The 16229-nt window shown below is 40.6% G+C and overlaps 1 protein-coding gene across 1 annotated transcript; it reads right to left on the bottom strand.

The window, feature by feature from the left end:
- Window positions 1–3025: 3025 nt before the first annotated feature.
- Window positions 3026–11043, bottom strand: trhra (thyrotropin-releasing hormone receptor a). The gene is made up of 2 exons (XM_084358058.1): window positions 9955–11043; window positions 3026–3561 (listed from the first exon to the last, which is right to left on the bottom strand). The coding sequence occupies exons 1-2, from the start codon at window positions 10759–10761 to the stop codon at window positions 3118–3120; spliced, it is 1251 nt and encodes a 416-aa protein (XP_084214184.1). The 5' UTR covers window positions 10762–11043; the 3' UTR covers window positions 3026–3117.
- Window positions 11044–16229: the final 5186 nt, after the last annotated feature.

Here is a 16229-nt window from a genome sequence, read left to right as displayed (position 1 = left end):
GAAACAAGCTGTTATTTTGAAAATGCACTCGCTGGAACACATTTGAAAACACGATACTGAATTAATTTCACATAGCACTGCACAATCAATTTCAAGCAACTTTACAGTATGGACACCACAAAAGCCCGCTGCTCAGTCTGAGGCAGGTCCCTTTCATTAAGTCCACTCAGTATTCATTCCCTCTGAGTGCTCTTCACTTTATATACATATACGCAGCTCAAACTAACAGCGGAAAAATTCTTCTTTTAGTAGCAGGGTGAGGTATATACATCCTGTGGACTGCACCAGCTCAAGTTTGGCACTTTGTTGCGATATATTTACACGTTCCATGATTGCTCTGTGGTCTTTGCTGAGCAGATAAATCACAGAAAAAGCGCTGCACTCTGCAGTCTCAGGCAATATCAGTGAATTACTGCCACGACAGTTATCTGACCCTTTGACGAACAGCCCCTCTGTCTGCACATGACAGAGGGTTACACATTTCTCCCACGTTCTTATATACTGGCCGATGACCTTCACTGGCTCCTTTACAGAGTCCACTGTGGTCGTCTGCACAGTGCCCGAGGCAATATAAGGCTTAGCTGTGGCTCTCACTGTTAACTCCCTACTGCAAACATTATGGTGTTTCATAAAAGCAACCAAATTCCTATTTTTTGGAGGTTTGGGGCTCTGTGATAATGTATCAATGGTCAGATTTGTCACTCTTATTCTTCCCAGTCACCAAGGATTAGTTATGTTGCCTTAGGGCAACACTGCGCTGTAAAACACAAAGGATAATCTTCTATGTATTGATCCGAACTGTCCAGTTAGGATTCGTTGGCCCATAGAATGTCTCTGTGTCCATGCCTGTGAGTTTCAGTGTATATGTCGCCAAAAATAAAATGTTGGCATTTTACGTGTCTGCAAACCAGGAATACATTCTCATTTGTAAGTGTCATCCACACCATATTGACATTTCGGCTGCAAAGCCACAGACCACTGTCCCAGAAAGCGTTTTAACATCTGTAAGAGTGAAACCACTGGATCATTTGAACGTGACGACAGGACATTGCCAACATTTATTCTGACAATGTGGTTGTAATAAACACTGACCGACTCCTTCATTTTACATCACAAGTCCTTCATTGAGCACAATACTACACTGAAGGGAACCTAACTGCACAACGGACCCTGAGGCAAAGACGAGAAATATCTTTTGCTCAAAGACCCATCAAATATGCTTCTTTAGAGATTCATACGTGTGCACATATTTTTTTACTGTCAAGTTATCTCCTTTCAAGCATGCAGAATGGCAAAGTTTATTTTGCGTTCCCCAAAGACCACAAGGTCACTTCACTTGTCTTCCTTTCCTGTTGCCTGAAGCAGCAGTATGCAGCACAAGGTTCCGACTGCTTTCCCTGCAGAAATCATTTGCGTCTTAAAATTGTCACAGCAGGTATAATGAATGTTTGTAATGTGTGTCCTTTTCTTTACATGGGCCTTTTGAAAGATTGTGTAATGCCCTATCTGTGCTTTCTCTCTTGTAGCGAGATTGAAATGTCACAGTGTTGTGCATTTGGATTCATTTAAATTACATGGTTTCTGGCGGGAAGCAAACAAAGAGGAAAGACTTGCTGCAGGTAAAACCTGGACACCGCTGAGCTGGTGTGCCATGGTGTCCTAGGGCTGGATGATGGATAGGACATTTCGTTAATACAAAAATAATAAACGTTGATCCATTGTAGATAAATTATACAATTAACCCAGCCTCAAAACAGAAACAACATCTTTTACAACAACTTGTGATCATTTACACATTACATATGACTTGTTTTAAAAGTGATAACGTTACTTACTCAACTGCAAAAGTAATGAGAGTAATTAGTCACCAAACATGTTACTTTGCTTTCTTACTGATGATTTGTGGTTTAACAAGCAGCCAGCCTACAGGTTGGAGGGATTTACTTGGGTTGAGTCGGTATTCAAATGTGTATCCAATTAATGTAATTGTAGTTACTGAATTTCAAACTGTAACTCCAACACAACTTCTTACTGAAAAAAAGTTCTTTGCCTTAGCTTAACACATCACATGCTATTGTTTTGGTATTGTTTGGTAGTTCGATGAGAGACCAGCACTTTTATTACGTAAACCTTTTTGGCTACTAAAGCCTTGATGGCCACAAAGATGATGACAAAATCCCAAGTGGGCGCTATGGGCTAATGAAGGTTAAAGCAGGCTGCTGGCAGGGCATAGTGCTTTTACTCTTACCAGTAATTAGAACCAGCCATAGGAACAAGTAGGCTAACATATTAACTGATGAAGTAACTGACCCAACATATATGCAAGCTCCATGGTTGTAAACATTTTCACACTCTGATACACTGAGAGAACGTTTAGAGATCTTCTGTTTATTTTTGTATAAATTATTAGTTATTCTGACTGCAGCACACACAATTCTTGGTCACTTTTCTGATTGTGCATCCAACTAGGGGATCTTTAGCTCAACAGAAACAGTGACTCTGTGTATGTCTTGAATAATTTAAACTGTGATGAAATGTTTTGCCATACCCCCCGGCCCTATAGAATCAACTGCTTAAACTTTCCACTGTTGAATCTGAAGTATTTATTCCAAGCATCTCCTTTAGAGCGGAGAGAGAATCCAGTCACTTCACCAGAGAATAAACTACATGACACTAACTGCTCACATGTACGTTTTTCCTATAACAGTTTAAGCTGAAGTTTATTTCTAAGGTGTCTCTGCATTTCATCACAAGGATAAGTTCAGTCACATTCTGTGTTAATATAGTGTTTCCTACTTTCTCTGCAGAACTGAATAATCACTGCTGTATATGAATGAATCAATAAACTGTATTTTGAAAGAGTCCTTAAATCTCGCTTCACTTATTTTGTACAAAATGCTAAAAGGCCTTTGGGTCAGCTCATTCCACAGCATCCAATTTAGCTTTTGGCAAACGGTCTTGTGAAATAAAAGAAACTTTTCTGAGTGAAAACACCTTGGAGAAATGAAATTAGAAGTGTCTGGATATGTTTAATGAAAAACTACTACTACTATGTCCCATGGGTGAATCCATACTGCAGCTGTCAGAATCCTTTTTAGGTGAAGAGTTTGTTTTGAGTCAGGCTTTGACATCACCCCCAGACAGGGAAGGCTCCTTGAATGGCGTTTTCTTGGCACTTGGCAGGATGCTAGTGGGTAAGTACTGATCTGACGGTGTGTTTAGCTCATCATCCATTTCCGTAGTGAAGTGGTCGGGACTCTCCCCATTGGACGTCTCCTTGATGACGCTGTAGGTCAGCGCCACACTGTAAGACGCTGGTTTCTCCATGCGCTGAGGGCCACAGTGACACAGCTTCTTGAAGGCAGCGCGGAACTTCTGAGACATGGCGTTGTAGATGACCGGGTTGATGGCGCTGTTTAGGTAGATGCAGAGGCGGCAGAAGAGCAGGAACCAGGTGTCCAGATAGGCCTTGTCCAGGAAGGAGTTGACCACCACTAAGGTCCGGTAGGGCATCCAGAGTAAGGCGAAGAGGATCACCACCACAGCCAGCATCTTTGTCACCTGATGAAATTCAACCATGTGTTAAATAATGAAAAAAATCACAGAAAACAGCACAAGGCACATAGTCTAGAGGCCCCTTCACAGACCTTTTTACTTGTCATAGCCGGAAAAACACAGTTGTGACTAATAACATTAACAGTGGTTTTGTTGTTTTCAATTGTCCCAGTAATCCATGACAGGGTGACAGTGAGCCAGCATGCACAACACCAGGACCCTGAAGCTGAAGCAGCTAATTTTGTTATTTTCCACTTTTTCCACTCTGACACGTCAAATGTCTTTAATAAATACGGCCTTTTCTTTAAGTTAACATTCCTGAAGATTTTCATGAAATTAAATTCCTTTTTTTATACCATTTATGATTAGCATTTTTTTAGTAATAGGCTTTCAAAGTATTTACACTCCGTAACTACCTCGTTATATTGTAGTTTACATTCTTGGTGGCAGATTCTGACATTTACATTTGAAATTCTAACTATCTACCCACGCACGAGGGATTCACAGGAAGAGATGCACATATGCAATCCAGCACTAGACTTTTTTTTTTTTTTTACAGATATTCACCCACAATTCATAACTTTTTTTGTCTTTTTCATGATAAAAAAATATACTTTTTAAAAAAATATGCTGTAAATGTAAAGTCAAAGTCTTTAGTGCTTTATAACACAATGGCTTCCAGTGTTAATATCAGAGTAAAAACATAGTGTTCCCTGCAAAACCATGGTTATCAGTGTTAAAACACAGACTAAAAACAACTGTACAGTATTCTGCTGCAGACACTGCCGCAAGTGCTGCAGCCAAAGACACGGCCCAGGTCTCCCGTTATGCAATGTGCTGAGTAGATGATAAGTTTGCTGTTTACGTTCCAAAATGCAAATGTTGTTGTAACATGTCTGTTCAGAACATCCTGGCTTATACTGGTGATTTTTGTGCTGGTTTATAGATTTTACCATCGGTGAAGTGGGTGTCACATTTTTTGAGATCAGCTGTAAACTGCTGTTGCTTCACATTAAAATCATTCAAATGACATAAGAGGAGAGTACATTTTATTGTGAAGCTATCACAGGAAACGTATACTTATTTGGGAGGAGGTCTGTCTGCATTCAGTTATCACTGAGCCTAGTGCTTAGAACAATCTTTCACCAAAAATGTCTCTACAAAGCATTTGTTTTCAACACAGGATCAGTTTTTGTTTGGCGCACTGTGAATGGCAGTTCAGCAGTTGTTCTTCTGTTGCATTTCTGACAAAGTAGATACTCAACAAGTGAATTCTGGGGCCCGTAGTATTAAACCAAACTGCAACAGAAATGATCGACAGATCAGAGGGACTGAAATGTAACGGACTATAACCTTAGGGCCTGTGATAGATGCACAAAGTACCGTCACGACACGCTGTATCTTGTCTGTGAACACAGCTGCCGCTCCAACTAAAACTCAACTTGTGAGTGTGTTTAATGAGATTAACTCGGTGCAGCCACGCTCCTGCTTAAATATTGATGGTGTGACTGGAATTTTGGTCACCAAATTCAGAAGAGGGAAACCCTCCTTTGCTGAATATTCAGTTTGATGTTTTACTTCAAAGCAGAACTTGAATATCCAAAAAATGGAAGATTTCACTTCTCATCCGGGTGCAGCCTGTACAGGGCAAACCATGGTGAGCCAAAAAAATCTATGATCCAGCACACACCAGGATACTATTTGACACTATTTTATTAACAATTACATTGAAAACAACAAGGAGTGAATTACGCATGTCCCATGTTGCTTCATCAGATGATTATTTGCGTCCAAAAAGCCATTTACATGCAGGAAAAAAGGCAGTAATGAACATTCATGTCTTGTAACGACAGTCAGCAGGAGGTTAGTTTCACTGCCTGCCTTCACAGTGGGATACATTCAGGATCAACAAAGTGTTCAAATCAGATCATATTGGCCCAAGTATGCTAGTAAAGCAAAACCACAAATGAGAAATGTATTAAAAAGCTAAATAAAAAACTAGAAAAACACCCCCACTGTCACAATCTTTTCTTAACAATAGGTTAATTAACAAGGTAAGGTAAACAGTTATTAGTGTGCATTCTTGAACATATTGATTGGTCAGAGCTGGAAGATGAAACAGAAGGACTGTGACAACATTAGGGTGATCTCCAGCAGGTGACACAATGGAAGATGAGGTGATGACATCATTTTCCTCCTAGTTACGAGGACAAAAAGTCTGTTACATTAACCAAAAAATACAAAATGTATCAAATGTAATAAAAATTGTGTGAAATCATGTCAGTTACAGGAAACTGTTTGACTGCTTGGCAATTAATAAGATCCTAATCCTGAAACCAAGAAGACAACTAAAACCACAGACAATATGATGTCATTCACTGTATATTCTGCCAGCAGCTAAGCTTTGAGCAAATACCATGTCCACACTAAACCAGCATGTTTCTACACCCTAAACCAGAGCTTGGGGTAAGAGCTCCTACATATTCTCCAGGCTGGATGTACAGTACCTGCTCAGAGTAGTGGAGGTGATGCATTATGGTTGAAGATGGAGTGCAGGAGAAGATTGAACAGAGGTTTAATAACTGAAGCTGTCGTACTGCTGAACACCTGTTGCTGTTCATCGAGCAATGAGGTGGATGACGAGTGACGAGGGTTCAGCCTTTTTTCCCACTGATGGGGCATTTCAGTGCGGTCGCAGACCATCACCAAAAAGCCCGAAAACATAGTCTTTAACATTGTTTCCACATTGAGCTGGCTTAGCCACCTAGCTAACAAAAAAAGAGAGTAGAGTAGAAATAACTCTCTTTTATCCGTCGTCAGCGGTGAGGTGTGAGCTTTCATAAATAATTCATGAAAACTGACGGTTCTACTTATAGGATGTGCTACTGCCCAAATGCTATCAGCGCTGAAGTTCTGTGGACACTTCCCATAGTTCCTGGCAGGTTGACTGACACTAAAAAAAAAGAAGATCAACAAAGCCGCAACACACAAAATCCCAACGCCAAGAACGGAAAACATATACTGTATACCAGATTACAAGAATTTCTGTGTGGAAATATCATACAAATTATACATACCTAGCACATAGTTTTCTTTAAGAATATAATCTGTAGCAGTAAAATCATTTTCTGTGTAATTAAACACTCTTTCCATAGAGAGCAACATTACAACCTGAAGATTAATGCAAATACAGCATCATAGACCTTTTTGATTGCACATCTCATAAAATATTCATTATTTATTCATGTGCTGTTGATTATTTCAAGGAAGGAGGACTAATAAAATCTGTATGCACAATTTGAACAAAGTCTGGGTTTGTTAATATAATTACCAGATCCTGACGTGAAACGTGTATGTAATTAAATCTTATCCATATTTATACTGTGTCGCCTCAGCTGCAGCCAGGTGAGTCTAATTGGATTGGATAGGGGCGCTGGCAGTGTCATCAGTGAGCGAAATACTTAATCTGAGAGCCTCATTACTTCTTGACCTTTAGGTAATTCAGTAAGGTACACGGTTCATGGAAAGAATTGTTCCTTGTGTGCACAACTGACCACCAGGAACACGTGTGATTGTGTGTTTGTGGGTGTGCAGAGAACACAAGCGAGTATATAGTGATGGAGAAAAAGCCTGTTTGAGTTGGGGCTGATTAGACTATCCAATAGAGCGTGGAGCCCCCTCAGGGTACCACACCCCCTGTCATTCCAGGAAGGCTTCTTCCACTGATCTGATAAACAAACGTCTAGCTCAGCTATCTACCTGTGTGTGTCTGGCACTGTGTGTCTGTGCCGTCAGCAGATTATGTTTATTTGTTAACAAAGTAGGAACTCTTTACAGGGTGTTATGAGCTTTTAAGGGGATGAAGACGATGTCAGAGGAGGATGAAACACAGTCTTGGATGGTGGATGGATGTGGCTGCGACATGAGCTCCACAAAAGAGCGCATGCATCCGTATAAATAAAGCTTGATCCTGAAAAACCTTGTTGTCTTTTCACTTTTGTTAGTTGAAGTCAGCTCAGTATGAGGTGCTGTGTGAATTTATGTTTCAGAGAAATGGCTGGTCAGCTCTATTCCACTGATAAAAAAGTGTGGGGGGGACTGAGTTCTGGCTGTTTTTGCACTTCACTTCACACCAGACTCAATATGAAAGTGAATGAGTGCTGGCAGCACTTCAGTGCACTGTATATTAAACTGAGTGCAAACAAATTTTGATATAAAGTGCATTTTTCTTCATAAATTGTATATATGAATAATGTATGTCAAGCTCCTGCAGACCCAAGGTCCTCTTTATCAGCTCAGAAAAAATAGTTAACATTGTTTCATTACTTTCCCTACTTCATGAAAACAGCTTATAAACATGATTTTTGACTGAGGACTCATTTCAGAAGGAACATCATTACATTACATTCATTCTCTTTGGATGTTTGGTAGAGCCTGACTGATATCATCAGCTGATACTGACCCATCATTGATCTGTATCGGCATATAAGTTATCCAACATCACGTTCTCACTCCCAACAGCTTGATCAGTGGCCTCAAGCTTCAAATGATGACATTCTAGCTCGACATATAGCATCAGTCTAACACATTAATGGCTCTGTGATCAATCAGCAATAATTCATAATATACAACGTCCAGTTAGACTTTCAAAATAAAGCTCGCTGACTAACATATTATGACTTTTGGGCTGTTAGTAACACTGCAAAACAATCTCGGTTTGGTTAGGTTTAGGGACAAAAATCACTTCTTCTTTTTTTTATTCCTAAACTACAATTTAGGTTTAGGAATAGATGATACTTTGATTTTAAATAACTACATTCAGTCACTTAACTTATGTAACGAAGTCACATAAGTCAAGTCACGTAATATAATATGCCACTCGCGTCAAGAGACATAATTCACATACGTTAACTCACTTATGTAACATAACTTCAAAACAAATTCGTCGAACTTAAAAAGTGGAGGGCCACTGACCAGGCTGCTGTATTTGACGTGTTAAGATTCAGAACAGGTGGATACTGATATGTGCTGATACGAAAACCTTGTTTTTTGTAGATTATAATGCAGAAAAAAACACTTGGGTTATTTTATAATTATTATATTTCAAGTGAAGTTTATGTTTCAGTACACTGATGTCATTTTACACATTAAAGTTTAAGTGTTTGATAACCAAATTTGAGGGATCATTGCAAAAAAATGTCTGTATATCGTCCAATATTGGAAGTATTTACTCCCGAAAATCGAGTATCGGTTGGGCTTTAGTATTTGGCTGAGAGACTCCAACTGTGCTAAGTGCAGTTGGTTTTTATATGGTCTGTATCTGTGAGTGGTGTTTTTAAGCAGCACAAGTCTATTAAAATTCCTGTTGTTGTAGTTTTAAAACAGTTTGTTCTATCAGGGAGTTAACTAAATCATAACATAAGAAAATTAATTTCTTAATCTGTACATTTCTGTATATATAATAATGAATATATCTGTTCATTATTAGCCCATATAACTTATAAAACATGAAATATTTCCTTAACTGGTGTTACAAGAGTGCTTTATGCTCATTTATCTTTTTCTGGCTGAGTGATGTGTTTTAACTTTGTTGCCTGTCTATATATTGGGTTTAACAAGCAGAAAAGGAAAACAGAGTAATTAAAGGGAAAAACTTTGCAAATATTAAAAATGTCAGATATAGAAGTGGGCTCTGTGGGAACCAAACAATAAAAAAAGTAAAACACAAGTTAACAGATGTGTCAGTATTGGTGTATGTCTTTTCTGATATGAATTGATATGAAAACTTTTTCTCCTTAAGAGAATATAATGCAGAAAAAAAGATGCTTGGGATAATTGTATTCCCTAGCACTGGTGGACTTGCAGAGGTTGTGGATTGTGCCCTTGAGGGTGCCCCTCCAGTGGACGAACCGTGAGACAGTGCCCTCTCTTCACTGTAAATACAGATGACTTCCTGCACCTGGTGCCCCATCACATACAGTCGGTGCCCTTCTCATGTTTCTCAACCCTGCTCCTCAAACATGCTGAGTCCGCCACTGTTTCCTTCATGGATATCAGCATCAGCCCCAAAATATTGGTCAGCTCTGCTTTTAGTAAATTTGCCCCAGTGTTTGAAGTCAGTGGTACTGACTTGATAGTTACACCACTTTCCTCAGTAACTATATATTTCCCCCCCCCTTTTTTCATGACATGATGTCCAAAGAGCTCCTCTCTGACTCCCATACCATTTTTAAAGCAAGTGAGCATGAGAGGGTTGGAAAGCATCTCTCAAATTTCTCCTGATCGGAGGGAATCTACCCATCTGACACCTGTGGTGCAGCTGGACCCCCTCCCTCCTCCTCTGCTCACACACCGACACAATCACTACACAGTGATAATGTGAATGAACACTTTCCCCACCTGTCTGCGGGAGGCAGCCGTGGTGCTGCTGGAGGAGTTGGCTCCGATCATCCTCCCTCCCTGACCCGTCTCCTTCCTCCACTTCTTGGTGCTGTCCTTCGGATGTGAAGGCAGCGGGTTGAGGAAAAGTATCCGGGCGATCAGTCCGTACAGAACCGTGGCCAGCATGAGAGGCAGCACGTAGAACACCGCGAAATCCGTGAAGTAGATGGGCAGGTAGTGACTCCTGGACACCTTGTAGGCGCAGCTGAGCAGCACCACGTTGTCGTACACCAACTTCTTGGTGTCTGACAGAAAGAGCCACATTACGCAGTAGACGGAGGTGAGCGCCCACACCAGCATGATGATCTTCTTGGCCCTGGATAAAGTGCACAGGAATTGCGCTTTGATGGGGTGGCAGATGGCGATGTAGCGCTCCACGGTGAAGGCGGTGATGGAGCAGGAGGACGCGTTGATCCCCAGGTACTGGAAATAAGTGATCCCCAAGCAGCCCGCGTACCCGAACACCCACTGTCCGTGCAGGGCGTCGGTGATGTTGGGCAGCCCGGCGGCGGTCAGGACCATCAGGTCAGCCGCGGCCAGGCTCACCAGGTAACAGTTGGTGGGAGTCCGCATGTGTTTGGTGGTCAGCACCACCAGGATGATCATCACGTTCCCCACGATCCCCACCCCGCATATGAGGGACACCAAAAACACGCTGACCACCTTGTATTCAACTGTGTAGTCAGTCCAAACACCCAGGGTCTGGTTGTCCTGCAGCGACGTGTCGTTCTCCACAGTCATGTTCTCCATGGTGAGGTTCTCCATGACAGCAGGAGGAGCGGGCTGGAGCTGTGCGCGCTTTGAGGGGAAATCACAGCACAGAATCACTCAAAATCATCGCAGCAGCCCAACGACCACAGATCCTCCAAAAACTTCATCTCATCCACATAGATTCTCTCAAACTCCTGCGCCAAATCCAGTTTGCGATCATGCAAATCCATCAGATGAAACTCCAAAATGTTTTCCTCGTACACACAATTAAGAAAAAGTCGACTGAGCCTCTGCTGCTGGTTGAAGTTTGAAGAGAGAGGAGGTGTTGCAGGCAGCTCCGCGCCCTGCTCCTGTCTCACTGCTCACACAGTCATGACTGAGAGCTTCCTGCAGAGCCTCTCTGCTGCTCACAGCCTCACACACACACACACACACACACACACACACACACACACACACACACACACACACACACACACATCATCATCATCATCAGAATGAAGACACACAAACTTTATCTTTTCATCATACTATACACTCATGTGCTGTATAAGATGTTTAAAGGAATACAAGCTGGGTTTTGAGCAGGTACAAAAGGAAACGCTTTTAAAGGTGCATTATGTAGTTTTGGGGAAGGAATCTTAATCAGAAGAGAAGGATCTTCATTGACTGATTGTTTTTTTCATGACTGAATAAATAAATTTAACATTTATAAGCAGTATATAAACATACAAAGAAAAGATTTATAACACATTCGTTACGAAACAAATAAAAGATGCTGCAATTATTGTTTTACATGCATTTTTATATATGCATTTATTCATATATACATATGATACATATCATACTACTCTAAGGCTATATTGACACAATTACACACCCATTTGTATTAAAGGTGCGATATGTAAGAATTGACCACCTCTCAAATACATCGGGGGGAGCATTTCACCAGAGTAACCGTTAACTATAGCTGCTGTTAGCTAGTTGGCCCGGTTAGCCATGCAACTAGTGGTCTGGATTGGGAGCTCGAGCTCCAGGGAAGTGTTGGTGTTGGCAGAGGAGATTTGGACATGGGACTAGCTGGTTAGCATGCTAACTTCAGTAGATATCATTGCAATACAGTACATAAATGGTCTGCATTTCTATAGCGCTTTTCCAGTCCTCTCGGACAGCTCAAAGCGCTTTACAATACATGCCACATTCACCCATTCACACACATTCATACATTGATGCCGAGCAATTTGGGGTTCAGTATCTTGCTCAAGGATACTTCGACATGTAGCTAGAGGGAGCCGGGATTCGAACCAGTGACCTTCCAATCACTAGACGACCCGCTCTACCTCCTGAGCTACAGCCGCCCGAGGTCATAGAGGTCAATATATCAAAAATTAAGTTATTTTCACAGTCTGTTGATGATTTGTACATTTTTTAATATTATCAACTAAAATTCTGGCATACTGCACCTTTAAAGGTATAGTCATTAATGCTAATCCAATACACTTTTTGTCAAAATCAGTAAGTCAAGCGGGAACACAACAAACTCTACATCCATCTTCAGCCCTTTCGACTCTCCTTCTCTTTCAATTTTTGTTCTTCTGATCGCTTTGGCTGTTTTTCAGTCATCTCTCCGTCTTCATAACACACGGCAGAACTACCTCCCGGCCAGTCCAACTGCTCACTTTATGGCATTCCCACAACACCCCCTCCCCATGTCACACAATATCGAAGCTATGTGAAAGAGCCCCGGGCGGAAGTCGAGCATTTTGTCTCCATGCGCCACTGAGCAGTTTTCATGGGAATGAATGGGGCTCTGCCTTGAGGGCTGTGTTCAGTAGTTATAGGTCCATGGTTGCCATGTTTCACAGAGCTGTCCATGAATTTGGGGAGCGGTGTTTCTGAATGAGCTCTGGTGGGATGGGTGTGTTTGTTTGGCCGCAAATTCAAAAATCAACAGTCTTTCCCCAGAATCAATGACTATACCTTTAAATCATTTCTTACACAAATACAGATCATTATCAGGTGAGTTTAAAACTTGTGAGAATTCCCTGTATTCATTCTCTCATTATACATTATGGTTAATACTATGGTTTGTTATAATCAGTTAATGATGCTTCATGACAGGAGTAATAGTGTACACTTGAAAATGTCCTTATTTACAAGATAAATAATTCAGAAATTTTTAATTCGCATGATATACTAGATACTTGTTCCTTGTCCAAGTGCATCATATCCCAATATAGAAATCTTGGCTTTATCTTTGACAACAACCTTAAAAATCAACAGGTGAAATCAGTCGTTCAGTCGTGCAACTACGCAACATTATAAAAAGTAGATCCTTTTTATCCCATACTAATCTAGAAACTGTCATATACAAGCCTTCTTTATATCCCGTTCGCTCTATTCCGTTCTCACTCAACACAACCTTAATAGATCATCTACTGTTGAAGTATCAGCTAGTTCCAACTGTTCCTTGAGGCTATTGTATATCACACTGAGTGAAATATTCAAACCCAAGTTTTTGATGACTGTGCCATTCCATCAGCTGGAGTTATTGCTGATGTCTGCAACAATTCATTTTGCCAGAAGACAGCGTGACATTTTTTTGGTATCTTTGGAAGCTGGAGCTCAGAATATAGTTCTGGAGATTTGAATAATGTTTGGCAGCTCAGAATGAGTTTGTTTCGACTGAACCACAAGATAATCGTACCATATAGTACCATATTCACACTAATGATATAACATTGTCATAAAAGGTGATAATTATATATGATTTACTCCAAAATAAAATACATATTAGATGGATATAAATGCAGAGGTAGAGGTTAAACAAAGTAAAGATTAAGGCATTAATCTATAAAAACATGAGACAAATAAAATAAATCAGGCTTTTTCACCTTAATTTTTTCAAACAGAACAAATATTGGCGATAAAGATTTATAATAAGCAGTTCATGTTAAAGATGTTCTGATACCATTTATTCCTTCCGATTCTGATTCTAAACTTCGTGTATTGGTTCATATAGAATTTATGTGTCAACGCCAATGGTGAAATACAACTATGTACATAAATGTGACTAATTCCATCTTCACAAGTACTCCCCAAGCAAAATTTTGAGGTGCTTATTAATTATTTGATTAATTTCCATTTAATGCTACCTTACACTTCTCCTTCACTCTATTGTGAAAGGGGAAACATTGTATGTTTTCCTCCAGTACATATATGTGACAGCAGACATTGTTACTACATACCTTGCAGAATAAGATTAACTCACAAAATGTATGATGCGTATATAAAATATTATGTATTGTTATGGATTAAACTGCCTGAATCTTAACTATATTCAAATACTCCTTAAAGGGTAGCTCCATCAATTTTACACATTAAAGCGTACGTACAGGTCTTAAGGAGTGCTACTGAGTATGTGGAAAAAGTTTGAAAGTCTTTTGTGGCTCCAGAGGAAGCTGCATGTAATCTGATATAAATGATGTCACTCAGTGGCTCATATGCATTGTGGGTAATGTAGTCCCCAAGACCTGTAAACACCTTTACCATTGAGTTACCCTTTAAAAATGAATGAAACCATAACAACAATAAAGTATTATAACACATCAGTAACATTCTCTGCATCTGAACACTTTTAGAAGTAATACTTTTAGTTCATTTGGCTTGATAATACCATACTGCTTTACTTTAATATATGATCTGAATACACTTGAACATACAGTATATTACACACACTACATGTACCTTCAGGAGTATTACTGTTTATAAACTGAGCGATAACAAAAAGCTGCCACTGAGAGTGTTAAGGTCCCTGTTGCTCAGCTGCCAGGTGCCACAGGATATTGAGGATATAAGAAGAGATAAAAAGTAAACCCATAAAACACAATAAAATCACTCTCAACCTCTTATTGAGTCCTACAGGCACGCTGTGACCCTATTACAGGACTATTACAGTGATGGAAGGAGACACAAATGTCATAAGAAGGACCAAGGTCACTGTAATATCACATTTCAGCACCATATCGTGATGATGTGTCATTTCATGTGGTGGCTCATACTGCTCACAGCATGACTCGGCATCATGGGAGACATGACTGCAGCCTATTTGTGCCACTTTTGTGTCACTTTTTATGTACCCCCTTGGTTTGAAATTTAGTGCCGTAATACAGATTGTTGCTATTTAAATTGGCTGACTTGCATGTGAACCATGTGTTCAATGTAGCAGGGAAATTGGGTGCCTCTCTACCTCTACCTTTGTGTCTCTTTGCCTCAGTGTTTCTGTTTTTCTCTCTACCTCTCTCTCTTCCAGTAGTCTGCCTGCATCCAGATGACTTCTCACGCCTCATCGGCAAGGAAAGGAAATGAAGGCCCCCACTGTTCAGTTAGATTACAGCATCGCTATGTAGAAAAAGAGTGGTGAGTTCTCAGGGAACAACACCCATGGGTGGCATCGCAGCAGCTACCTTCCCCAGGGGCAAACACCTGTAACATTAGATGTAGGAGCTGAGGGAGATTTCGTGCTTCTGACGGAGCTGCCTCACAGTGGCAGAGGGAGAGGAAGTCCTCTACTGTCTGCACTCATCTCCATCTGCAGGATATAATAAGTATTTAGCGATAGCACCCACCACACGAACACGCACACACTCTGGTGTTTAAGGTCCTGTACCCAAAAAGATAAACAAACTGGCTGAGGTTTCAGACAGTCGCTAAACACTCCTCCAGATTAGTGTGATTGTTATTCCCGGGGAAGCTGCATGGGCTCGAGTGAAAAAATTGAGAGAGCATTGGATGAAAATTACTCAGATCTCAGCACAGTAGGTGCTGCAGCTGTTTATGTTACTGTGTGCAACCTTCCCAGGAGGCTGGTTTAGCAAGGAGAGCTCAGCAGTCCGCAGGAAATAACGCCTGGAAGGAAGCACGGCTCTTTCTTCAGGCTGCTTTTTAAACTGTGAGCAGATTATCCACACAACAGTATGATTACCTGACTGTTAATACCAGTGTTTTTAGGAAGTCAACAATGTATTTTCAAGGTTTTGAGTGCTCCTGAGTCTCCTAACCTTTCTTTGTGAACCCCAGTATCACTCCAAAGATTTTATGTCAGTGTGCACGTAATTTACCGCGTCGTATTAATTCATTGTCACCTCTGCATCGATCCCCGCCGTGTCTATTACTATCAGAGCTAAATGAAGTGTTCGGTTCAGGTGGGACACCATGACAGATCATCACTCCTCACAGCAGGGGGGGTCGAGAGGTGAAAAAATCGCAGGTGGGCAACAAATTTCGTAATTGCTGTGTGTCGAAAGCATCCACCAGAGGTGTCAGAAAAAACAGGCATGTCAAGTAATTTAAAGTGAATATTGATTCTATTCATTTGAATGGTTACGCTGGCTACTTCATTACTGATGCAATAACACTGGAGACAGAAATGCATGTTTGTTACAGGTTAGGCCTCTAAATCTACAAATGAAGTAGCTTATATTGAATACTGCCTCATTATACTTTGTGATCATAATAGAAAA

The sequence above is a fragment of the Pagrus pagrus genome (genome assembly GCF_965226575.1).
Source record: "Pagrus pagrus genome assembly, chromosome: 7".
Lineage (NCBI taxonomy): Eukaryota > Metazoa > Chordata > Actinopteri > Spariformes > Sparidae > Pagrus > Pagrus pagrus.
This window is presented reverse-complemented; position numbering and strand designations above follow the sequence as displayed.